Here is a 27,466-nt window from a genome sequence, read left to right as displayed (position 1 = left end):
GCGGGGAAAGCTGGAACATCTGGTGAACACCACTGTCGGGGGAAGAGCTAGCTTGTAGCTTGTAGCTTGTACACAGTAATTACACTGTAGCTTGTGTTTGAAGGATGTAGAAAGAAAAGAGCAGAGCGGAAACTGTTCTGTAATTTCGCAGAAAAGTGGAGCGTTGTGTCGTCCAGCCCATTCTGTCTTTTTCTATTTATAGCATCTGCAGTTGCGATGTGAAGATTTGTTGCAGAGTAATTTGACGAGAGCGGAAGAAGAAGGAGAAGAAGAAGGAGGAGGAGGAGGAGAAGGAGACAGTGCTGGGTGCTCTCGAGTGTAAAGGAGAACCTGTTGAATAAACAACGTCTACACTGAGATTAAGGGCATGTGGGGAAGGGATTGGAACACAGCCCTTCTCAACAAGGCAAGATCTCTGGTAAGTTCTCTGATCAGAAAGCTTGTTTCGACTAACAGGACTATTAGGGATGGACAGACAGACAGACAGACAGACGTGTGTGTGTGTGTGTGTGTGAGAGAGAGAGAGAGAGAGAGAGAGAGATCAGCTTGAAACTTGAAGGAGTGTCTGTTTCCGGCTCTCTACTCTTTGGCATGCAGCTGTCAGATCAGATATAAATAAATAAATAAATAAATACATACATACATCTAAATAAACACTAAAAATGTGCGGTAAACAGTATAGAAAGGCACAGCCTGCTTGTCCAACATATAGTTTATCAATCAATGTCAGACAGGACACATATCTTTTTGCTTTTCTTTCTTTCTTTCTTGTAAACCTTACACCAGCTGCTCCTGTGAGAGTCTCCCATCATACCCACATTCAGGGTTGCCAGATTAATAGATCTGATTCTAACTACTGTATATTCTCAACCTGTAAAATAAATCTAAACTTCCTAATAACATTCCCTAACGATCACTCCATATATAACAGCTAAATATTTGGACCCTATCCATCAAGCCATCAATTGGTTGAATAACGTCCACAATTGTGAGTCACAATCTGGCAACCCAGACTGAATGGAAACTTTTGAGAAGGCAGCCAAGGAGCAGAGTGCTAGTTTTCGACATTTTGGGTGAAAACCACTCAAAGAAGACTGGGAAATACTCATCTCATCTCATTATCTCTAGCCGCTTTATCCTTCTACAGGGTCGCAGGCAAGCTGGAGCCTATCCCAGCTGACTACGGGCGAAAGGCGGGGTACACCCTGGACAAGTCGCCAGGTCATCACAGGGCTGACACATAGACACAGACAACCATTCACACTCACATTCACACCTACGGTCAATTTAGAGTCACCAGTTAACCCTTTGGTGACTGACCCCTTGAAAATGGTTCCTGCAGGAACGATGACATTTCAGTTGTCAAGACAACGGAAAAACTAAAATACAAAAACAGAAAGATACGTCACAATGCTCTTGTGCACAAAACAAAATGCTCTTGTATTTTAGTTTTTCCATTGTCTTGACAACTGAAATGTCATGGTTCCTGGAGGAACCATTTTCAAGGGGTCAGTCACCAAAGGGTTAACCTAGCCTGCATGTCTTTGGACTGTGGGGGAAACCGGAGCACCCGGAGGAAACCCACGCGGACACGGGGAGAACATGCAAACTCCACACAGAAAGGCCCTCGCCGGCCACGGGGCTCAAACCCAGGATCTTCTTGCTGTGAGGCGACAGTGCTAACCACTACACCACCGTGCCGCCCACTGGGAAATACTACTACTACTACTAATAATAATAAAGGGGAGACACAGTGGTGTAGTGGTTAGCGCTGTCACCTCACAGCGAGAAGGTCCTGGGTTCGAGCCCCGGGGCCGGCGAAGGCCTTTCTGTGTGGAGTTTGCATGTTCTCCCCGTGTCCACGTGGGTTTCCTCCGGGTGCTCCGGTTTCCCCTACAGTCCAAAGACATGCAGGTTGGGTTAACTGGTGACTCTAAATTGGCCGTGAGTGTGAATGGTTGTCATGGTGTGTCAGCCCTGTGATGACCTGGCGGCTTGTCCAGGGTGTACCCCGCCTTTCGCCCGTAGTCAGCTGGGATAGGCTCCAGCTTGCCTGCGACCCTGCAGAACAGGATAAAGCGGCTAGAGATAATGAGATGAGATGAATAATAATAATAATGCTCGTACATGACAGTGAAGACAGATGTTGATTCTTCAGGGAAATACAACGCAGCATTCAGTTCTTAAAATGTGCAGAACAGCTCAAATGTGAGATGTGGTCATGTTGTACAAAAGAAGTATTGTTGTCATGTCTGATGATCACTCAGTGCGGTGACACATCAGCTCGTAGCTTGATGAAGTGGTTGTTCCTTATTATACCTCACAAAGGAGTCTAATCTTTAAAACCAGAGCATCTGAATGGTCAAAGAAGTTTGAATAATCTATTATTTTTAAAGAAAAAAAACCCCTCCACCCTGAATGACATGCAAATCAATATTTAGAAGAAAAAGAAGAACAACAACAATTTTATTTATCACACGTACACTTGTGAAATTCCTCTCTGTGTTACCCTTTGGTGACTGACCCCTTGAAAATGGTTCCTCCAGGAACCATGACATTTCAGTTGTCAAGACAATGGAAAAACTAAAATACAAATACAAGAGCATTTTGTTTTGTGCACAAGAGCATTGTGACGTATCTTTCTGTTTTTGTATTTTAGTTTTTCCGTTGTCTTGACAACTGAAACGTCATCGTTCCTGGAGGAACCATTTTCAAGGGGTCAGTCACCAAAGGGTTAACCCACCTGAAGCAGTGAACACACACGTGTACACACACATACCCAGACCAGTGGGAAGCTATGCTACAGCGCCCAGGGAGCAGTTGGGGGTTAGGAGCCTTGCTCAAGAACACTTCAGCCCAACTTCAGCCCATAGCTGCTCCATGTTAACCTAATCGCACATATTTGTCACCCGGAGGAAACCCACACAGACACGGGGCGAACATGCAAACTCCACACAAAAAGGCCACTGGGCTTGAACCCAGAGCATTCTTGCTGTGAGTCAACAGTGCTAGCCACTATACCACCATGCTGATTTATAATCAATATGCTATCTTGAGGCGGCACGGTGGTGTAGTGGTTAGCGCTGTCGCCTCACAGCAAGAAGGTCCTGGGTTCGAGCCCCGGGGCCGGCGAGGGCCTTTCTGTGTGGAGTTTGCATGTTGTCCGTGTGGGTTTCCTCCGGGTGCTCCGGTTTCCCCCACAGTCCAAAGACATGCAGGTTAGGTTAACTGGTGACTCTAAATTGACCGTGAGTGTGAATGGTTGTCTGTGTCTATTGCTGCATTCATGTGCTATGGGAAGAAGATATTTTCCATTTGGGAAGTGGTATTTACCAGTGTGTTGTGTTCACATGCTTTTGTTGTTGTTGACAAATTAAAGATGGTGGACCAGATTCAAGTTAGCAATAGTTAGTTAGCTATCGTTAGCAATAGCGTCTGCTCTGGATAGGTAAAAACAAACCATAACAACACATTTTTAAAGGAAACAGATTTCTAGCGTATTATATTACACTTGTTAATGACGCAACATTGCATAGACACAAAAACTACCCACTAGTACTAGTAAAAAAAAACCTTTAGTAGCGTATAGTGCTTAACATTCAAGTGTCTTGTACCGCTCGCCGCCATGTTGAAAAGGTTAAAGTTCATCTCATCTCGGCAACTCGTGTATCAAAATTTTCTACGAGTTGCCCAGTGGAAAATACCACAAGAGGGGGCGTTCATATGTGCTTTCCATGTCGGCGTTTGGTATTTACCATAATTCCCATAGCACATGAACGCAGCATATGTGTCAGCCCTGTGATGACCTGGCGACTTGTCCAGGGTGTACCCCGCCTTTCGCCCGTAGTCAGCTGGGATAGGCTCCAGCTTGCCTGTGACCCTGTAGAAGGATAAAGCGGCTAGAGATAATGAGATGAGATGCTATCTTGAATTATACAAAAAAAATTCCCTTTGGTTAAAGGTTTCTTATATTATCCACAATGATGTTCATCTATTTGCTGATCTAGGCACAAGTGGAAGTTCATCTCTACCTAAAGAGAGCGATGCAGCGGTGCTTTAATCTCTTCCTTGTCATCTGTACACACTGCTCAAACAGATAAGGCTCTAAAGCTTCAACTTTCGTAGTCATATCACCAATGCTACTGGACTTATCATCTCACAGATTGCGAACTAGCCATAACAGTTCAATTGTGCTGTATAGCTGCATTGCATTCTGAAGCTTGGGGTCTGACGTGTCCACGACTTCTACGTCGGATTTTTCAGTAATACGACATCGAAAATCACAGGAAATTGATGAGTGTGGACAGAAGTGTGTTTATGTTTAGGAGCTAACAGCAAAACCTGCCTGTTGTCCCTTATGTTTGAGATTGCTGAAAAGTTTTCACTGATTAGCCTAAATCGGTGAAAACCACTAATCACTAACCGCTACACCACCGTGCCGCCCGAATATATTTTAAAAAAATGCTAATTAGGTGTAGTGGTTAGCACTGTCACCTCACAGCAAGAAGGTTCTGGGTTCGAGCCCCGTGGCCGGCGAGGGCCTTTCTGTATGGAGTTTGCATGTTCTTCCTGTGTCTGCGTGGGTTTCCTCCGGGTGCTCCGGTTTCCCCCACAGTCCAAAGACATGCAGTTAGGTTAACGTGGGGCGGCCTTGGACTGAAGTGCCCTTGAGCAAGGTACCGAACCCCTGACTGCTCCCTGGGCACTGTAGTATAGCTGCCCACTGCTCTGGGTTTGTGTGCGTGTGTTCACTGCTTCAGATGGGTTAAATGCAGAGGATGAATTTCTCTGTGCTTGAAGTGTGCATGTGACAAATAAAAGTTTCTTCTTCTTCTTCTTCTAAATGCCATTGTATCTGCACTAGCACTGTCCTCCTGTGACATCAGAGCAGAACTTGACCATTAACTTCTCACAGGAATAATCAAAAATACAGCTTCAACCATCAAATTAGCATCAGAACCACAAAACCCATCAAAGTATGTCGGTGTAAAGACATTTCATGCGTTTCAGCATGGGGTTTCCTTTAATCATTATTGTAGTCTTGGAAAGATACAAGCGATCCAATCACTAAAGGTTTATATTGTGCTGGGATCATGTTTACCAGATGTGCCAGATGAAAGACAAATCATTTTGGTCAGCAGTGCAGTCCAGTCTGTAATGCTTCACTGTTGTCTTTTTCAAATGGATTTTGATATGTTAACGATATGGGAGCTCCCTGGCATTAGCTGGTACTTGATTTTGATCCCATACTAACACTCTCACAGAGTCTAGTCTCTTACATTCACTGTGCGACATACCTCAGAATCCAGATATAGTTTTGCTCAGATATTTCGAACTATGATTCATACATGTATGATGAAATCCATGTTGGTTACGCTCCAATCATAGCATTGTCAAACAAAACCTCCGAGTATGCTCCAGATTCTTGAAAATGTTTAACCCTCATCCTACCATGCTATTTTACACCTTAATCTTACCATGTGGGGTCCGTTTGGACCCCAATACTTTTCTTTAAAATTAAAGCTTATAAAGACAAAATCACCAGATAAGTTTTGTTCAGAACATCTTGTATTAATAACAGCAACACACTAAAGGGCCCAAGGCATAAAGAACACACTTAACCTTCATCCTACCAGCCAATTTTACATACACAAACTACCAGGCGGGGTCCGTATGGACCCCAGGAGGGAATACCTTGAAATCAATGCAGTAAGAACCAATTCAATGCAGCAAACAGACATAACTTTATTGAAGAACAAAATCCACTATGGCTGAATATCAATGATGTATTATAAATGCAATAACATTGCAATAATATTGCAATAACTAGCATACATGTAGCAAATTATAGCACCACAAAAAAAAATTGGCATTATATACATGATTTTTGCAGCTCATGCAGCTGTAAAACATTCTGGATTACAACTTAGGTCTTTTCTTACAGAATTTAAAACAAAAAAGTAATTGTAAAATAATTTAGGGCTTTTGTTTTGCAGCCTGTGCTTATTGCAGCAGTGGGGTCCACACAGACCCCAAGAAGGAATGCCTTGGTAGTTTCATTATGGAACATAAAAGAAATAAAAGAAGTTACTTTCAGTGTGCTATTCAATTATAAAATGAAAGACAGATAAAGTTTACTCTGGGGTCTGGTTGGACCCCAGTAACAAATTAATTATACCTTCGCAATGCAAAAAGCTGATCTTCCGGTGCTTTAGTGTTTTAATTAAGACATAAATTCCGACAAATTCATAAAACGGTGAGGCAGTATGTCACATATTTTTAAAATGGCAAACAAACATATAGGTGCGGGGTCCAGATGGACCCCACTTGGTAGGATGAAGGTTAAACAGTTATGTCTGGATTGTTGGGGTTTTGGCGCATTGATTTGTGTCTTAGGTTCAAGTGCATGCTTTGAGTTGTGTCATTCAAAGTCATACATATTCGTGGCACAAAATACATCACTGAACCAGATCGGAAAATATGTCAGGCCCGCCCAGTAAGTTAAGATCGGCTTATCTTGTAGAGAGAGTGCTCGTGAGTGTGAGAGTGTGATGCTTAACACTGATCTTTGTGTTGCAATTCAGACAACACACACAGCCAAACTAGGCACAGCATGCATGAATTGCATCTCGGTGTCACTTACAAGTCATTTACTCCTCACAACGCCACTGTTAATGCATTGCTTTTGGAAAATGTATTCAGCCGCAGAATCACATTCCATGGCTCGACTGTGTGGATAAATGAATTCATCACTAAGAGAGGGCGCTGTCTTACAACACTGATGGATATAAACCATGCATTATGCTTATGGGTGGCTGAATCCCAACAGTCCCACAGTAAAGGAGACAAGAGAGCAAAATTAGCCATGCTGTTTGAATGGGAGAGGAGAGATGGCATACTTTCTATCTCCTGTCAATCATAGCAATCCTAGTAACTCATGGGCGTCTGTAAACTTATGTACGTAGAAGAGGGTAGATAGCACTTTTGGTGGAATGTGTTACACTGCCCTGTGATGCAGCAGTTTGAAAAGATGCAATTGGCTGGCATGTGTTGGTCTTTCGAAAGAAGTTTCTACTTCTTTCCAATTTGCAAGCAATATCGTTATCCCCTGCTGGCCAAAAGGCCCAAAGGGGGATTATGTCGTGGCGATGTCCGTCCGTCCATCCGTCCATCCATCCATCCATCCATCCATCCATCCATCCATCCATCCATCCCAGGAAGGGTGCTCACCTTCTGAAATCAACTCCTCTCACAATTTTAAGAGGAATTTCACGAAACTTGGCAGGATTCTTTGTCATATATCAGTACTACGCATATTGTAATTTTGTTAAATTCGGTCGCATTTTACCAGAGTTACAGCCCTTGATTAACAAACTTATTATACTTTGACAATTTCATGAGTGTATGTTTTCCTTCTGAAATCAACTCCTCTCACAATTTATGGAGGAATTTCACCAAACTTGGCAAAAGGCCTTGTTATATGTTGATACTACGCATATTGTTATTTTGTTCAATTTGGTCGCATTTTACCAGAGTTGTGGCTGAATATACAACCTTGTACTTTCACAGTTTCATGAAGGTGTGCTCGCCTTCTGACATCAACTCCTCTCACAATTTTTGGACGAATTTCTCGAAGTTTGGCAAAAGGCCTTGATGGTAATACGCATACTGCAATTTAATTTTGTTTGTGAAAATTTGACCAGAGTTTTGACCTTTGATTACGTAACTTGTACTTTGACAATTTCCTGAGGGTGTACGTTCTTCTGAAATCAACTCCTCTCACAATTTGTGGAGGAATTTCACCAAACTTGGCAAAAGACTTTGTTATATGACAGTTATACACATATTGAAATTTCGTTTAATTTGGGCAAATTTTACCAGAGTTATGCCCTTGACTATTAACAAACTTGTACTTTGGCAATTTCATCAAGGTGTGCTTGCTTTCTGAAATCAACTTCCCTCACAATTTTTATTCCCTGCTGGCTGAAAGGCCTGAAGGGGGATTATATCTTGGCGATGTCCGTCCATCCGTCTGTACTCACCTTCTGAAATCAACTCCTCTCACAATTTTTGGAGGAATTTCACGAAACTTGACAGGATTCTTTGTTATATGTTGGTAATACGCATATTGTAATTTCGTTCAATTCAGTCACATTTTACCAGTTATGGCGTAGTTGCCAGCGGGGGATATTGTGCTCTCAGAGCACTCTTGTTGTTTTTCAGATGTAAGTTGTGCGCATTGTGTCAGTCTTATTTGAGAATGAGTGTGGAAAACTCATTCCTAATTCCATACAAATCCAAGTTTTCCTTTGTCATACTGACTCATTATCTGGCATGATCTCTGAAGACAGACATGAAGGCAAGATTAGAAAGTACTGTAAAAAAATCCATGTTGTTTCCAAAGTATATTATTGAGAGGTAAACTCATTTTCTTCAGAATTCAGCTACACTGACATCGGGTTTTCCTGGTCTGACACATATATAATTGCAATACTGGAAACTCTGACCTTTCTTTAACTACATAAAAAAAGTATTACATGTTTAATTACAGATAGGTTTGACCAATAAATAAAAGCCAAACACCTATGGTAGATTTTGAATCACTTTGCTTCAAAGTCTCTTCATTTTGCAAGACATTTTGCTCGGCGCGAGAACGCTGGGTTTCAGTTCATCGGTCCCTGTCTTGGATGCCTGTGAGAGTGAGACGTCTTTCCGATTCCCTCACGAAGTAAGGTGAATGTGAAGTGGAATTAGGAAGGAAGGAAACACAGTGTTTCCTCATATTGTGCAGTGCGGGAAGGGCCAGCCATCACCCGCTGACAGGCGTTTCCTCCCGGAGCAGTTCATATTCACACTCTGGGGTGGAGACTTTTCTCCAGTCACAGCTGCTGTCAAGAGTGTGTTAGTGGGTCAGTGATCACTTCAACCGACAGACCTGCCTCCTTTTTTGGTAAGAATAAAATGAAACGAACAGATTTTGACATGGAATTGAAAAAAGAAGTGGCACTTTGACATGAGCATGTTGTTAAGGTGTATTGTACAGTACATGTTGGATGTTTTTGTGTATGAAAGTATGAACCTGGATGTTTCAGACTGCCTGTAGTATGTGTTTACCAGTGGAATTTGTAAGTATAGACTTATTCATTTGTTGCATTTTGACTTGACGTGGAGGATATGTATTTAAAGTACAAGTCAAAACAGTTTGAGATGTGAGTAAGTCATTTTTTTAAGTAAACCTCCGATAATCAGTCGCTGGATTTTGGTGCTTTCATTTCAGTGATAGTGACATAGTAATTACGCTGGTGATGAAATATAAATACTGTGTTGTCGTAGCATAATGTCTAGGGTACTTGGTATAAAAAGTGGAACAAGAGAAAAACTTGATAAATATATACTATACTAGATAAATACTTGAAAAAAAAATGTACATTTACTCAAGTTTTACCGGTAAGACCTGGAGGCATCTAGAAGTTTTTTGGACCTGTCTACAAAACATTTTAGCCTTTCTGTCTGACATTAAAAGATTGTCTAAGCCATAACTATGTAGTGGGAAGTTTGTATGATTTCTTCATTCCAGCAATGGAAAATCCCACTTTAAATGACAGAGAGCAGTAGAGATCCGAGCTATTATTGCCATCAGGGGAGTCAGACTTGAAGAACTACTACTGCACAGCTGCTCCAGATCCCATCTCCACATCTGTAATTCTTTAGCTGTGTTGGCTCAGTTGTGCCGACTGCAAATATCCGGTCAGAAGGCAGAACGCCTTTTCAAGTTTTATTCATAATCAATGCAGTCATTGCTTTTTGTACCAGTTATATTTCTTTTTTTTTTTTGTATGGCTTGCATCATTCACACTTAGACACTTTCACCATTGTCATTAAATCTTAAATGATTAAAAACAAGTGAATTAAATTTTTTTTACAGACTTTTAGCTTCATATTGGTATCAAATACACAAAAGCAAACCCATGCTGAGTGAAAAAACAACAAGCTCACATGAGAACGCTCCTTAAAAAGCTTAAAAACATTCACTGGAGCAGCCTGCCGAGAGGAGACAACATAAAACCAAACCACAGTCCGTGGGACTACAGGACCACAATTGTTGTAGCTCTTCTTCAAATGGAAAAACCTCAAATGTGTCTTTAAAACTTATTTGAGGAAAGTTCTCATACCTCCTTCCATCACCAAGACGCAGTCTAGTAGCAATGTATTCTTGCCCACTGTCTCGCAGGTCTAGCTGTTGCTATGGCGACCAGTGCTGTGCCTAGCGACAACCTCCCCACCTACAAGCTGGTGGTGGTGGGCGACGGTGGTGTGGGAAAGAGCGCCCTCACCATCCAGTTCTTCCAGAAAATCTTTGTGCCTGACTACGACCCGACCATCGAGGACTCCTACCTGAAGCACACTGAGATCGATGGCCAATGGGCAATTCTGGACGGTAAGATTGCCAACGCTTCAAAATTAATTATCGTATAACCGTATAATAACCCTTGATATGTATGTTGCTTTTTTCTTTTTTTATTCAGTTATATTAGCCTGAGCCTACACACTGGTGCGACAGATCCAGTGTAGGCCTGGTGTTATAGCTACTAATGTATAGTACCAGTCAAAAGTTTGGACACACCTTCTAATTCAATGGTTTTTCTTTATTTTTATGAATTAAAAGTCACGTCATGTCTTAAATTAATGATGGACGTCGTTTGTCTTTACTTAGTTGAGTGGTTCTTGACATATGGATTACTACGGTTGTGGAATAGGGCTATTTACTGTATTTTTATTATTTACTGTTTGCTGTTTGATCTCAGACATATTAAGAAGACAAGAAATTTCACTAATTAACTTTTGACGAGGCACCTGTTAATTGAAAAGCATTCCAGGTGACTACCTCATGAAGCTGGTTAAGATAATGCCAATAGCTTGCAAAGCGTCATCAAGGTAAATGCTGGCTACTGTGAAGAATCTAAAATATAAAACTTTTTTAAACGCTTTTTAGCTCATCCGGCCGACAGACGTTGAGCTTATGCCATCATGTGCTGTCCGTTGTCCGTCTGTCGTCCGGTGTCCATCCAGCGTCGCCCACATTTCATGAAAATCGCGTCTTCTTTTTCAATTCTTCATAGATTTTTATTATTTTTGGCAGGAAGGTTGGTCTGCCTGGGGTGCATATGGCTTCTTCCCAAATTTGCATAATTGCAATTAATAATGAAGATATGGAGTAATTAAGCCCTAATGAGCAGTTTCAACACAAATCTCTTCTTCTCCCTCGATTCTTCACCGATTTTGATTCTTTCAGGCATGAAGGTAGGAGCACATAGGGTGCATATAACGTCTACCCAGATTTGCTTAATTACAATTATTAATGAAGTTATGGACTAATTAAGCCTTAATGAGCAGTTCAACAAAAATCGCTTCTTCTCGGTCAATTTCTCGCCGTTTTGGATTCTTTCTGGCAAACAGGTAGGTATTCCTAGGGTGTATATAGCTTCTAGATATAGTTTGTATGTACTGTATATAGCTTGCAACATTTATTGCGCAAAGTGGCCCACTTTAGATTGTTCTTTCTGGACTAGACGGGGCCAGAGTGAGCTACGCAGTCATTGACAATCTCGTTTGTTTACCACATAATTCCAATTCCAATTGGCGTACACTCACCATCCGCTTTAATAGGAACGCCTGCACACTTGCTCATTTTTGCAGCTATCCAATCAGCCAATCATGTGGCAGCAGCACAATACATCAAGAGATCACAATGATCTGTGTGACTTTAACTGTCGGACAGTTGTTGGTGGGCTGGTTTGAGTATATCAGAAACTGCTAATCTCCTGGGATTTTCTCACAAAACAGTCTCTCGAGGTTCCACTGAATGGTGTGAAAACAAAATCATCCTGTATGCAGAGGGTCTGCAGGCTGAAACACCTTGTTCATGAGAGAGATCAGAGGAGAATGACCAGACTGGTCTAAACTGACAGGAAGTCTATAGGAACTCAAATAATCACTCTTTACAACTGTGGTGAGCAGAAAAGCATCTCAGAATGCTCAACACATCAAACCTTGAGGTGGATGAGCTACAATAGCAGAAGACCACATCAGGTTCTAGTTCTTTCAGCCAAGAACAAGAATCTGAGGCTATCATGGGCACGGACTCACCCAAACTGGACAGTTAAAGACTGTAAAAAGACTGGGTCTTTTTTTTTTATCTTCAGCTGTCTAGTTTGAATAAGCCTGTGCTAAAAATATTAACTTAAAAGGACAACATGTCACAGCAGCAGCTTCACTTTAGTTCTATGTTCTTTGAGGGTTCTTCAAAGGGTTCTTTTGGAGTCCTTGTGATAGAGAAACAATTTGTTGTAAGGCTCTACAATGAACTTTAAGACTTCTACATAGGGTTTGAAGTTTTAGATTCAGAACCTTTTTCTGAACAGTGTATTGTGGATTATTTATTTACTACAGTAAAAACTACTAAGAAAGGTGTGTAATTATGAGAGTAAATAAGTGTGGCCCCTCTGAGTGGGAGTTTAAAAGGTTACTGGTCAGTGCCTTTTAAAATGTGACTGGGAAATTATTTATTTTAAATCCCAGAACTACCAGAAAGCAGCTGTTGCACCCCTAACCCTACGTTCACACTGGAGTTCAACGAGTCACTCGTGTTGCTTGTAATTTATTTCTTGTGGGCATGGAGCGAGCTCTACTGGTGTGTATCCAACTTTTTTCAGCTCCGATGAGAAAGCGTAGTGGCCTAAAGAGCGCACAATTTGCACACAATCTGTAGCTTAGAGCACAACATTTGTTACAGTACACAATTTATTTGTATTTAAAACATACTTAAAATCAATTGTAATCTTTTAAACAAGTGGAAAAGGTATGGACATTTGCTTTGTAATATATGTTATATGCCAGGCTTTGTATTAGCTTTGTTAGCAGTGCAAGCTAACCGTACTGCTACACACACTCTCCAACGGCACCATCATCATACATCTCATCTCATTATCTCTAGCCGCTTTATCCTTCTACAGGGTCGCAGGCAAGCTGGAGCCTATCCCAGCTGACTACGGGCGAAAGGCGGGGTACACCCTGGACAAGTCGCCAGGTCATCACAGGGCTGACACATAGACACAGACAACCATTCACACTCACATTCACACCTACGGTCAATTTAGAGTCACCAGTTAACCTAACCTGCATGTCTTTGGACTGTGGGGGAAACCGGAGCACCCGGAGGAAACCCACGCGGACACGGGGAGAACATGCAAACTCCACACAGAAAGGCCCTCGCCGGCCCCGGGGCTCGAACCCAGGACCTTCTTGCTGTGAGGCGACAGCGCTAACCACTACACCACTGTGCCGCCCCATCATACATCTAGATATCTAAAACTTTCTTGACCTAGTTGTTTTCTAAAGTTTGTTGTTCGGGTTCTGCCCAGGTCAGATGGCAGGCTGCAACTAGTTTTCAACTACTTGCGTCTACCTGCGATAACAAAATCGCAGGTACTGTAGATACAAGACTGGTCTTGCGTCAACGCGCGACAACGCAGATGATGCCAGAGTGTTGCAGAGGGTCTTTAGTAGAGGCAGGTTGACGCAAGTGGATCACGTTCGTATTTCAGCTGCGATTCACTTCCAATTAGTGCGAATAGCAGGTTGATGCATGTAGAGGCAGGTCTTAATCCAGATGGCAGAGGAGTAGAGGGGAGGAGCCGACAGGAGAAATACAGGAACGGGTAATTAGGTAAAAAAAAAAACGGAGATTAGAGATCAGCTGCCAAACAAGCGCTAAAGGAAAAAAGCACGACGGAGTCCAGAAATGCAGCCCCGCAACGGGAAAGAGCTCTCAGTTCAAAGAACATAGTTCAGAAGTTCAAAAGTTCAAAGCACTTCTGCGTCGGGAAAACAACACGTTCACAGTCTCAATAAAATATATCCACAGAAACGCGAAATACTCCACAGCACACAGCAAAGTAACAAAATAATAGAATACAAAAACCAGGGGGGGGAAAGGGGGTGAAAAACCATATCCTGAGGCAACGACAATCCAGTGCTGAATGAATATCTGAGTGGTATAATATAGAGTTATGGATGAGCTGATGAGAGACAGGTGTGCTGGCCGCAGCATGGGGAAAGCTCGGGGAAAACCAGGGAATGGGGTGAAAGATCAGATAAGGACCTAGATGTTCCCGGCTGGCTCGTGACAAGATTCAGCTCAAAAACTCTGCGTCTTGCAATACGGTACGTCTGACCACAACAAAGGATTTGATGCAAAACGCCTGCGTCCGCCTGATCGCAGGTCGCAGCACGCATCTTTCTGCCATCTGACCTGGGCATTACATGCTACGTCACAGGCTTCATGTTAGCTATTAGCAGTGCAAGTGCAAACACAAGCGAGCTGTACTAAGTGTTAACCTGGTTGTTGTGGCCCAAGATAAAACAAATGTGTATTTCGAATCCTAACTCAGTTTCAATCAAAATTATTGTAGAACGACTCGAAACAACACAACAGGATTTTACTGTTTCCTCTATACTGTATGATTTGAATAAATTTGAAGACTCCTTCCTGCAAAACGTCTACTTTTCAGGCTTCCTATTTTAATAGAATTGTCAAACTGTGGAACTCTACTTGTAACTATGCCCCTAAAATCTGTTTTTCTACTCCGACCTCTTTTCAAACCTACGTCAGGCAAACCTTGTTCCACCTTCTGGAAAACACTTTCGATGTCGATCGGCCGTGCACTTGGTCGTTTGTGAGATCGTGCCCTTGTCATCGTTAGAGTTTAATATCTGTATCATGTTAATTGTCCTTTTTTAGCTTATCTTAATTGTGTTTATTCATTTATACATAGTTTTAATTATTTGGGCGGTGCCTCGCATGGGTACTTTCGGGTCCCGTTCGTGCCGACCCCTTTGGGTGGCTTTCTTGTCAGTTATTTTTTTTAATTTTTAATTAATTTATTTATTTTTTTGCTCATTTATTTTTGTATTTTTGTAATTTGATGTGAGAAGTCATGCCCAATAAAGCAATAAAAAAAAAAAAAAGATAAGATCTATCCTATGACCCAGTGTGCCGCTGCATTCTTTTTTTTCAGTACTGGACACAGCAGGCCAGGAGGAGTTCAGTGCCATGCGTGAGCAGTATATGAGGACAGGCGACGGCTTCCTCATTGTGTTCTCCGTCACAGACAAAGCCAGCTTCGAGCATGTGGACCGATTTCACCAGCTCATCCTTAGGGTGAAGGATCGGTGAGCTTGCTGCTTGTCTCTTCTCCACCGAGACCTTTACACCTGAAAGTAGAGCATCTCACAGCTTGTGGTTTTAATTTCATGTTGTTAAACCTTCTGTCCTGTTTTCTTTCTGACAGAGAGTCCTTTCCCATGATCCTTGTAGCGAATAAAGTGGACTTGGTTCATTTGAGGAAGGTGACGAATGAACAGGGCTGTGAGATGGCTGCCAAACACAATGTAGGTTTGAACATACATTTAACGTCATCTTTTTTTTTCTGACCTTTAATTTTATAGTTTAACCATTTAACTCTTTATAGTTACATCAGAAGATGACGAAGGTCCACAAGTTAGTTCTTGTTATCGCTTATATCACCTATAAACAGTCATTCCCACTTTGTCTTGAAGTTAATAAGACAGAAACATGGAAAACTTGAAGGAAAGCTCTGACACTTTCACTCACTCTCAGTGACCACTTTATCTTGGTCATGTGACACTGCTATCTATTGCGCCATTGTGCCACGCCTGGTGTGTTAAAGCTGAAGTTAATGATTACCTCGCCCGCGACAGAGTAAACGGGGTGAGGTATTGTAATCAGTGCGGTTTGTTTGTTTGTTTGTGTGTCTGTCTGTTAACAATCTAGCGTCTAGACGGTTGCACCGATTGACTTCAAATTTTTCGGATAGGTGGGCAATGGTCCATAGATTACCCGATTAAATTTAGGGGCTAATCGGGTCAAGGTGAAAGTCAAGGTCACCGGAAAGGTCAACCTTTCGGTCAAAATAACATATTTTCCATTAGAACTCAAAAATGGTTGCCGATAGACAGATGTTTACTATTATGAGCATATAGGAACTCCCATATGGCCTTTCATTTGGGACCATGATCTTTGACTTTGAGTGACCCTGAAAGGTCAAACTTAAGGTCATGGATTTTCAGAGGGCTGTAACTTGAAAACAGTTGATAGTAGACAGTTATTTACCATTATCAACTTCTAGGAAGTGCCATATGGGCTTTCATTTGGCACCATGATCTTTGACTTTGAAAGGTCAAACTCAAGGTCACAGATTTTCAGAAGGCTGTAACTTGAAAACGGTTAATGGTAGACAGATATTTACCATTATCAGCTTATAGGAAGTGCCATATGGGGTTTCATTTGGCACCTTGAATGGCTTTGAAATGTCAGACTCAAGGCCATGGATTTTCATAGGACTATAACCTGACTGCTGATGATTGAGAAATATTTCCATTATCAACATATAGGTATAAAATAATTGCTGCCGGGTGAGGTTTGTTTTGCCTGGCAACACTTGTTTGTTAATGTAAATCATGCGAGGGGACATTAATGAAACTGTGAAAGAATTTTCTTTTGCGAGCACAAATTACAGGCACGCTCGACTCTCAAGTCAAGTCAAGTTTATTTCTATAGCGCTTTTAACAATAGACATGGTCGCAAAGCAGCTTGACAGAATTTGAACGACTTTAAACATGAGCTAATTTTATCTCTAATCTATCCCCAATGAGCAAGCCTGTGGCGACGGTGGCAAGGAAAAACTCCCTCAGACGACATGAGGAAGAAACCTTGAGAGGAACCAGACTCAAAAGGGAAACCATCCTCATTTGGGCGACAACAGACATGATTATAACATTAACAGTTTTAACATGAAGTCAGTTTCGTTGAAGTTATAAACTCTTCAATTGATGGAAACTTGAATGCAAAACTGTTCATGACAACTGTAGTCCTAAAGTTAGCAAGTCAACTGTAGTCCTCAGCCATAAAAGCATTATTGTAAGTGTCCAGAGCGTCCTCCAAGTGTGACTTTTGACTGTCCATATGGAGCCGTCCTCTACAGGAGCGATGTGATGAGACTCCAACCAGACATAGGGCACCAGGATGGATCAGGCAGGTCCGAGGAGCAGAAGAGGTCAGCACCTTGATCTCAGGATTGACATGTACCTCAGAGGGACAGACGGGGGGGGGGGGGGGGGGGGGGGGGAACACAGGTTGTTAGGTATGCCCAATGTCACCTGAATAAGTAGGTACAGTATACATTTTGCACTGAGTGCAAGCAGAACTCCGGCAAAACTAACTATGACAGCATAACTAAAAGGGGAAAGCCAGAAGGTAACACAGTCATGAGGAAGCCCCGGGACATAAAGCAGCCAGCCATTACACTGTCAACAAACTCGAGTGAACAAGTGAGTGGGGGACTGACAGCATCCATACATCCCAGTTTACCAAAACACTCTATGCCTGAGGACCCTCCAGATCTACACCTTTACCTCATAAACACTATTAACAAAAGGCTTGACTAAATAGATATGTTTTCAGCCTAGACTTAAACGCTGAGACTGTGTCTGATTTCCGAACACTACTTGGAAGGCTGTTCCATAACTGTGGGGCTTTGCAAGAAAAGGCTCTGTCCCCTGATGTAGCCTTCACTATATGAGGTACCAGTAGATAGCCTGCACCTTTTGATCTAAGTAGGTGTAGACTCTCTGCCTCTTTATCTGGACACTCCAATACAGGGGTGCAGATCTGATGTCAGGATTGGGGGGGACACAAAAGTGATTTTTTTTTTTGCCCGTATGCAACTCATACCATGCAGAGATGGAATGCAGAGTCAGAAATATATTTGTCAAACATTATTTGTTCCACCATTTCTATCTAAATTGTGAAGAATGTGAAGTCTGAAAATACATTTGTTTGTACAATTTTGAATAATTTAGGGGATTTTTATTGGGGGGGGGACAATTCATGTTTTTCAGAAATTGGGGGGAGCATGTCCCCCCCCCCCCCCCCCCCCCCCCCCGTCCCCCCGTCCCCCCGGGATCTGCACCCATGCTCCAATATGAATGATATTTACTGTAAAAGCAAATATAGAGAATACAGAATTCATCTGTCTCATCAGTAGTTTTGACTCGAATTCCAAAATATCCACGTCACAGCTCACCCACTGCAGGATCTCTAAAATGCTTTGGCATTCTTTATAACACTCCTCCAGCTCAGCTGCTACTGCTTCTGTCTTTAATTAGAAAATGATGAGCAAGTTCAAATGAAGTCTCAATTCTTTGGCAAATATGAAACCAGCACAAGAAGCGAGCTATCTGGAGAGCTTTTCTCCCTGAGGCTGAAGACCAGTGGGATTGGCAGACGCAGAACCAGAGGCTTATTTTAGTGTGTGTGGTGAATTGCAGGCTCCTGTGTTGACTCACCCCTAAAAACAGGCTGTGATTAAGGCCCTGTTTGCCTACGTGATGAGCCAATCGAAAAGGGCCCCATTATTTTCAGCTGCCTTATTTATAGATGGAATGAGTCATCGTGTATGAAAATTGCATGCAGTCTTTTTTTTTAAAATTAAATCTTTCATTCACAAAACAGATCACTTACATTGAGACAAGCGCTAAGGATCCGCCAATGAACGTGGACAAAGCCTTTCATGAACTGGTCAGAGTAATTAGGTAAGTAAATGGTTCATAATAGTGTGATTATCATAGTCCTGCTTCAGATGCAGTGTGTGGATGAATGAATATAGCTTATTATACTGTATATTTGAACTGAATCCTACAACAGTGTAACATTGGACAATACTGTTTCCGTAATCTGACTATTCGGACTATAAGTCACAACAGGCAAATTTGTATCATCGTAGTTCTTTATTGCAGCAACTTGGGATTTTTATTCCTGAACTTTATCAGCTACAGAACACAAACCAGTTGCACTGTGTTAAAAGGTTTTGAACATTTTAACACATTAAAAAAGTACCATAAAAAAGGGCCATAAAAAAGTATGTCAATATTTACATGAGGAAAGTTACATATATTCAGTGCCTGTTCATGCAGCTGCTTAAGTTCACGCCTCAAAGGTTGCCAGATGTTTCTTAATAAATAGAAGCATGTTTTTGTAGGATTTTTTTTTCTCAATAGTATCTAGAACACCATCTTTAAACACCAAGCACTTGCCCTTTAACCCTCATCCTACCATGCTATTTTACACCTTAATCTTACCATGTGGGGTCCGTTTGGACCCTAATACTTTTCTTTAAAATTAAAGCTTATAAAGACAAAATCACCAGATAAGTTTTGTTCAGGGCGGCATGGTGGTGTAGTGGTTAGTGCTGTCGCTTCACAGCAAGAAGGTCCGGGTTCGAGCCCCGGGGCCGGCGAGGGCCTTTCTGTGTGGAGTTTGCATGTTCTCCCCGTGTCCGCGTGGGTTTCCTCCGGGTGCTCCGGTTTCCCCCACAGTCCAAAGACATGCAGGTTAGGTTAACTGGTGAGTCTAAATTGACCGTAGGTGTGAATGTGAGTGTGAATGGTTGTCTGTGTCTATGTGTCAGCCCTGTGATGACCTGGCGACTTGTCCAGGGTGTACCTCGCCTTTCGCCCGTAGTCAGCTGGGATAGGCTCCAGCTTGCCTGCGACCCTGTAGAAGGATAAAGCGGCTAGAGATAATGAGATGAGATGAGTTTTGTTCAGAACATCTTGTATTAATAACAGCAATACACTAAAGGGCCCAAGGCATAAAGAACACACTTAACCTTCATCCTACCACCAATTTTACATACACAAACTACCAGGCGGGGTCCGTATGGACCCCAGGAGGGAATACCTTGAAATCAATGCAGTAAGAACCAATTCAATGCAGCAAACAGACATAACTTTATTGAAGAACAAAATCCACTATGGCTGAATATCAATGATGTATTATAAATGCAATAACATTACAATAATATTGCAATAACTAGCATACATGTAGCAAATTATAGCGCCACAAAAAAAATTGGCATTATATACATGATTTTTGCAGCTCATGCAGCTGTAAAACATTCTGGATTACAACTTAGGTCTTTTCTTACAGAATTTAAAACAAAAAAGTAATTGTAAAATAATTTAGGGCTTTTGTTTTGCAGCCTGTGCTTATTGCAGCAGTGGGGTCCACACAGACCCCAAGAAGGAATGCCTTGGTAGTTTCATTATGGAACATAAAAGAAATAAAAGAAGTTACTTTCAGTGTGCTATTCAATTATAAAATGAAAGACAGATAAACTTTACTCTGGGGTCCGGTTGGACCCCAGTAACAAATTAATTATGCCTTTGCAATGCAAAAAGCTGATCTTCCGGTGCTTTAGTGTTTTAATTAAGACATAAATTCCGACAAATTCATAAAACGGTGAAGCAGTATGTCACATATTTTTAAAATGGCAAACAAACATATAGGTGCGGGGTCCAGATGGACCCCACTTGGTAGGATGAAGGTTAAGGCTGGAGGAAGCCATGGGGTAAAGGTTAGAGAAGCAGCTTTCGGCCCAAAAGGTTGCTGGTTCAATTCTCTGGACCAGCAGGGAAAAATGGCTGAAGTACCCTTGAGCAAAACACCTAACCTCTGAACTGTTCGAGTCTCCAGATGGGATAAACGCAGAGAAAGAATTTTGCTGTGTTCTAATGTAAATATGATGAATAAAGTCTTAAAAAATTTAAGCCTGTAAAAAAACCAGGGTATAGAAAATGTGGACTGAAGAATCAGGTAGTATTTTCCCCCAAATATACATAATACATAAAAGCAACACTTAATTAAAGACATAATAATAATTAAAAACAATTCTATAAAGATATCATGGCCATAGTTTCGGGGGAAGCTGACCAAGCATCCATCAGTTAAGTTCACTTAAGTTTGCTGCTCAAACTATACAAAATATGGTTTCTATACGAAATCATTCTCTGATGTCATCCATTGTCACCCATGCAAAAAAACATAATAAAAAAAAATTCCGTTGACTATAAAAGGGAGTGTAATACTTCTTAATTAATAGTGCCATATATATGTAATTAATATTGGGTTTAATTCCTTGTTTTAAGTATAGGTACAGCCCAAAACCTAAAGTTTCATCACAACATATTGTGGTTACGTCAAAATGTCAAGACAGTGGTGCTGAATTTAATACTGCACCTATGCAGGTTAGGTTAACTGGTGACTCTAAATTGACCGTAGGTGTGAATGTGAGTGTGAATGGTTGTCTGTGTCTATGTGTCAGCCCTGTGATGACCTGGCGACTTGTCCAGGGTGTACCCCGCCTTTTGCCCGTAGTCAGCTGGGATAGGCTCCAGCTTGCCTGCGACCCTGTAGAACAGGATAAAGCGGCTAGAGATAATGAGATGAGATGAGACCTCAGTTGAGCCTATATCATGCGACGTCAGAACTAACTACAACTGCCACATGTCTCTGTTTCTGGAGCCACCCTGCATGCACAACTTCAAAATAATAGTTACGTCTATAGTTACACCTGCGGTGTGAATAACAATGCATTTCAGTTTGGACTCTTCACGATCCATGCTTAAAGGGGACATATGAAAAACATACATTTGGGAATCTGGAGTGCCTACGAACCCATAAACTCTGAAATAAAACAACCCAGTCAGTTTCTTTTGGGCTGCCTGGTTCAGAAAAGGTGTGCTTCAGCAAGGTGTTCGGATTTGGCTCCTCTTTCTGTGTCATAAATGGAGTACATTAGAATTATGCATCCCTGTCATCTGAGTATCTCCACTCATGGTTTGAGAACCGCATTTGTGAATGAATATTCATGAGGAAAGTGCTACCTGATTGGCTGGCAAAAGAGAGGGTTGGGGTGAGCACTGGCTCATTATCATTTAAAGGGATCCTCCAGCGGATTTATTCTCAAACTTATTTTAAGTAAAAGTAGTTGCAGATTTCAAAAATCAAACTTTCATTTTCAGAGACCAAATAGTCTCATCTCATTATCTCTAGCCACTTTATCCTTCTACAGGGTCGCAGGCAAGCTGGAGCCTATCCCAGCTGACTACGGGCGAAAGGCGGGGTACACCCTGGACAAGTCGCCAGGTCATCACAGGGCTGACACATAGACACAGACAACCATTCACACTCTCATTCACACCTACGCTCAATTTAGAGTCACCAGTTAACCTAACCTGCATGTCTTTGGACTGTGGGGGAAACCGGAGCACCCGGAGGAAACCCACGCGGACACGGGGAGAACGTGCAAACTCCACACAGAAAGGCCCTCGCCGGCCCCGGGGCTCGAACCCAGGACCTTCTTGCTGTGAGGCGACAGCGCTAACCACTACACCACCATGCCGCCGACCAAATAGTCTTCAAGAAAAATGAATTTTCTATAAAATTCATGGCTTCCTGCGGTGGTGACGTATGCGATGACGTCACGTTGCGGTCGCTTGAAGCAACTCGGCTGTTTATATTCTCTGTTTACATCGTAGTTTTGATAGTTTTACAAATATTTTGCCGAATTTATCAGTTTTTAAATAAGCATGCCTCATTGTGTAGCATATAAATGCCACAATTATGCTAAAAAGAAAGCACAGGCTGGAACTAGACTGCACTTTCACAGAGAAAATGCAAAGTCTCATGTCTAATCCAGTTTCTGTCAGTGAGCCTCTGCTACAGCTGAGCAAACACACTTTGCATTTTCTCTGCAGAAATGCAGTCTAGTTCCACCTTGTGCTTTCTTTTTAGCATCATTGTGGCATTTATATGCTACACAATGAGGCATGCTTATTTAAAAACTGAAAAATTCCATAAAATAATTGTAAAACTAGCAAAACTACGATGTAAACAGAGAATATAAACAGCTGAGTTGCTCCAAGTGACCACTACATGATGTCATCGCATACGTCAACACCGCAGAATGCACATCTGACATTTTATAGAAAATTCATTTTTCTTTTAACACTATTTGGTCTCCAAAAATGAAACTCTGATTTTTGAAATCTGCGACTACTTTTGGTTAAAATAAGTTTGAGAATAAATCCACGGGGGGGCGGCACGGTGGTGTAGTGGTTAGCGCTGTCGCCTCACAGCAAGAAAGTCCGGGTTCGAGCCCTGTGGCCGGCGAGGGCCTTTCTGTGTGGAGTTTGCATGTTGTTCGCGTGGGTTTCCTCCGGGTGCTCTGGTTTCCCCCACAGTCCAAAGACATGCAGGTTAGGTTAACTGGTGACTCTAAATTGACCGTAGGTGTGAATGTGAGTGTGAATGGTTGTCTGTGTCTATGTGTCAGCCCTGTGATGACCTGGCGACTTGTCCAGGGTGTACCCCGCCTTTCGCCCGTAGTCAGCTGGGATAGGCTCCAGCTTGCCTGCGACCCTGTAGAACAGGATAAAGTGGCTAGAGATAATGAGATGAGACGAGATGAGATAAATCCACGGGACGATCCCTTTAAAGGAACAGACGCTCAAATCGGCTGTTTTGAACAGGGCTGTTTAGGCAGGGTGAGAAGGGAGCTGTGGTGCTTTATCCTTGTGGTACTTTGACCAAAACATGTCACAGAGATTTCTTTAAGACCTCAAGGCCAATTTATGCTGACAACCCAGTCCTCGCAGACGGTGTCGCAGATAGTGTCTGCGTAGCCCCCCACCTTCGCAGACGCTCTGCGCGCACCTCCCAAAAATTGTGACCACCGCAGAAGCCTCGCAGACAGCGTCGCAGACAAGAGGGCTCTGATTGGTCCACTCTACATCCGCTGTACACGCACTTCCGCTTCCCTACTTTCCCGGTTTGTTTTGTTTTCACGACCGGCATTTTTAAAAACACGAGTGAAGATGGAGCAGCATGAAGAGCGGTTGATCGAGGAAGTACGTACATCTATACGACTCCAGTTCTAGTCATTATAAAAAAAAAAGTTCTAGTCATTATAAGTAACTGGAGGATAAACACTCCACTAACCACACCCACCAACTACTCCTAGCGACTTCGCGCCCCCTTGCGTTGTGCCGGTGAATAACATCGCGCACGCCTATACTCCCCGCTCAACGATAAATTACAACTGTCTGCGAAAAGCTATCTGCGAAAGCCTTGTCACAAGAGCATGCAGAGGCCTTCAGGGAACTGAGTCAACTTGTGGAAAAGAGGTATAATATATCACCTTTAATCAGCTCTGAATACAGTCCTAAGACTGCAGATTCCGTTTCACCTTAATGACCAAATGAATATGAATGGTAACATGCTGTGTCCGAAATCATTCACTCATTCACTACTCCCTACTCACTATCTAGGGAATTACTATATAGAGGACTATATAGTGAGCTCATTGATAAAATGGAAAAAACACTTTCAGACACTACTCCGCCGCGCCGTTATTTACGTCATTACTGTCGCACAATTAAAACGTGCCAGATCAGCCGGCTGGTGGGTTTTCAAACTAATACGGTAAATACATGCATGTGTTTTTGTGATAAATCCATATTATACTGAGCATATTGCCCACATTAATAAAGACAAAGTACTTTGTGTCTGCTGCACCTTTCATTCTCATTCTCATCATTATCTCTAGCCGCTTTATCCTGTTCTACAGGGTCGCAGGCAAGCTGGAGCCTATCCCAGCTGACTACGGGCAAAAGGCGGGGTACACCCTGGACAAGTCGCCAGGTCATCACAGGGCTGACACATAGACACAGACAACCATTCACACCTACGCTCAATTTAGAGTCACCAGTTAACCTAACCTGCATGTCTTTGGACTGTGGGGGAAACCGGAGCACCCGGAGGAAACCCACGCGGACAACATGCAAACTCCACACAGAAAGGCCCTTGCCGGCCCCGGGGCTCAAACCCAGGACCTTCTTACTGTGAGGCGACAGCGCTAACCACTACACCACCGTGCCGCCGCTGCATCTTTCAGTTCTTTTAAATCAAGGCTGAACAATTTCTTCTTTGACGCTGCCTTTTGATTTATTAAATCAAATTTGAGGCTTTTGATTAATTCCTCGCTCCGCACTGTAACTTTTATTCTTGTATTTTATCTGTCTTATTCTATTTTAGCTTATTTTCTATTCTCTTACTATTTTTAATTGTACTTGAATGTCTGTTTATAATGTGTTTCTTCCTCCATCAGTTCACCCCAACACACTTTTTTTTCCAGTGTGACCGCAATGCATGATGGGATATATTGCTTGGTTAGTGACCATCGGTTGTACACTACTTTTCACGGTGCTTTGTAGGATACTATGAGTCCACTATATAAGGTGTAATAATTCTCACGATACATTCGGACAGCGCTACAAAATGGCGAACTCACTATACAGTCCACTATATAGTGAGTAGTGAGTGATTTCTGACACAGGGACAGATTCATCATTGTGAAAACGACCACTGTGAAAAAGCCCAGTGATTTGAGGACTGAACTGACACACTGCGCACAGGACATAACCAAATGATGCTAATTAATACCAATACAAAAACTGATTACAAGTTCTTGTAAAATAGTCTCTAAGACATCAGGAAACATGGATGTAACCGTTTTGTGTAATAACTATGCAGAGAATTTTACACATTGTTGGAATGTCCTCTTTCCTGTCGAAGGGACTAGTTTACCAGAGTACAGGAATGGCTGGCAGAGCCGAAAAGGAAATTTATCTTACTGCAACCACCATCGTTTCCTCACCCTCTATCACCCCATTATCTCTCCACCCCGTCTTCTTCTTTCTTTTTCCTTTTTGACTTCCTGCTTTCTCTGTTAGGCAACAAGTCCCAGAGAGGAATCTGAAGAAAAAGAAAAAGATGAAATGGCGAGGAGACCGAGCTGCCACTTCTCCCAAACTCCGCTGCATTATATTGTGACCGCCTGCTCTATCTGCTCAATACAGAATGGTTTCTCAGTCTCACAGAGCTGTGAAATAAAAAAACAGCCAGGCCAAGGAGAAGCTGACAAGACCTCTTAAGGTTAAGGTTAACAAAGATGCAGCTGTTTTGCACACGTGCAGAGACGAATGGAGAAGAGGTTATTGGCGTGCAGTCATTCAGTCCTTTTCGTCACTTGATTGTCACAAGCATGAAGGATGTTGGCTTCCTTCCAAGCGCTCAGTGGGAGTGGACAGCATTTTGCCTTATCGCTTTGCGTCTCTGTACTGATATGAAGTAGCTTGGCCAAAGAAAAGCCAGTTGTTAGCACCGAAGATTGCCAATGCTGAGTTGGGAATTTGGGATACCTCCTCAACATGACCTTTACTGTTAAGCACAAATGTACAGGTGTGACTGAAACTGGACTGGACCTTTTTGCACTTTGAGATTTGAGATTGCACAAATATCATATCATGCAGTCAACGTATTAAAATGATAGCATTTCTGCCTTTGCTGAAGGCTTTGGCTGTAAACCGTGAAAAAAAAGATATGGATTATGTTGCACTTATGTAGGCTGCTCATTCAGTTTTATATTAACGTCCTTTTCTTTTGTATTTTTAGACCTTACTATCTCTTGCTGTGTCTCATATTAAGGATATATTTCTTATTCAGTTTTATCACATCAGTTTTTCGCTGTACTAACAACTTTCATATGTTGCCCCTAAACCCTGGGGAGAAGGGGGGTATATTTTCCTTTTTCCATCTTTATTATCAGACCAGCTTAAATATGTTAGGAAGTGTTTATTTTTATTGTAATTTTTTTTTTATTTAAAAAATTGTCTCTAACTTTGGTGAGTTAAATTTGCTTTAACCCCTTTGGACATAATGTGTATAATTGTACACATGAAGTTCCATAGCATGAAGTTCCATAGCATTTTTCCTTGTGTCCAAAGGGGATAATCTAAATACAGTAAGTCCGGTTATGAAGGATAAATCGCTTCTGCTTAGCTCAGTGATTGACGTTCTATGCTAGTGACCCTGAAGATTGTTATTTCAAATCTCACAGCTGCCAGAGAGCATCTGGATTTGATTTTGCTTCAATCAAGTTGATAAAAGCATCCACCAGAAGTGATGCTGCTGTAATACTGCCACACTACTCCTCTGAATTAGGGACCCAGTAGGTGCACAAATGTAAAGAATCATGCTTAACACATGTTAAATCAACGCCACTGTATGCCTGTTGGATCTAAATATGGAAAGTGAAAATATATGGGATCAAATATTATATTGAAGGGTTTTTTTTATTTTAATTGTTGTTGGACTTGGTATATGCTATAAAACTTTCTCAAGGCTAAAAGCAGGATGTTGACATGAGATTATATCAGGACTGAGTGATGGATTGTAACATCATTTCAGAGGAAAACTACCTGTCCTTTCTCAGCATCACCAAGAGCATCAGAGGCAGTGTTTAGGAAATATAAGCCTTGTGCTTACACTGGTGTGAGGCACCGATCACCAGGACCCAAAGACTCCATGGCTTAGACATTAACATTATAACAAATGGCCAGTGTTTAGATTTAGTATTTATAATGGAACAGTGAAGTGAACATAAAGATCACAGGCTAAGGTATGATGTAATTACGTATCTGGGAG

At 42.0% G+C, this 27,466-nt stretch overlaps 1 protein-coding gene across 2 annotated transcripts; it reads left to right on the top strand.

The window, feature by feature from the left end:
• Positions 1-26,320, top strand: mrasa (muscle RAS oncogene homolog a). 2 transcript variants are annotated; one of them, XM_060929316.1, is made up of 6 exons: positions 1-418; positions 10,232-10,438; positions 15,078-15,231; positions 15,351-15,450; positions 18,593-18,672; positions 25,714-26,320. In XM_060929316.1, exons 2-6 carry the CDS (start codon positions 10,246-10,248, stop codon positions 25,811-25,813), a joined length of 627 nt encoding a protein of 208 aa, XP_060785299.1. In that variant the 5' UTR covers positions 1-418; positions 10,232-10,245; the 3' UTR covers positions 25,814-26,320. The 2 variants fall into 2 exon arrangements, with proteins under 2 accessions (XP_060785299.1, XP_060785300.1); XM_060929317.1 differs by lacking the exon at positions 1-418 and adding an exon at positions 8,888-8,950.
• The last annotated feature ends 1,146 nt before the right edge of the window (positions 26,321-27,466 follow it).

Source organism: Neoarius graeffei, chromosome 9 (genome assembly GCF_027579695.1).
Source record: "Neoarius graeffei isolate fNeoGra1 chromosome 9, fNeoGra1.pri, whole genome shotgun sequence".
Classification (NCBI taxonomy): domain Eukaryota; kingdom Metazoa; phylum Chordata; class Actinopteri; order Siluriformes; family Ariidae; genus Neoarius; species Neoarius graeffei.
This window is presented reverse-complemented; position numbering and strand designations above follow the sequence as displayed.

Bases quoted from the DNA above. Each gene is read 5' to 3' on its own strand.
- mrasa (XM_060929316.1), top strand. From the start codon at position 10,246: ATGGCGACCAGTGCTGTGCCTAGCGACAACCTCCCCACCTACAAGCTG. The intron at 15,451-18,592 runs GTAGGTTTGAAC...TTCACAAAACAG, and splicing joins AGATGGCTGCCAAACACAAT to ATCACTTACATTGAGACAAG. The intron at 18,673-25,713 runs GTAAGTAAATGG...TTTCTCTGTTAG, and splicing joins GAACTGGTCAGAGTAATTAG to GCAACAAGTCCCAGAGAGGA.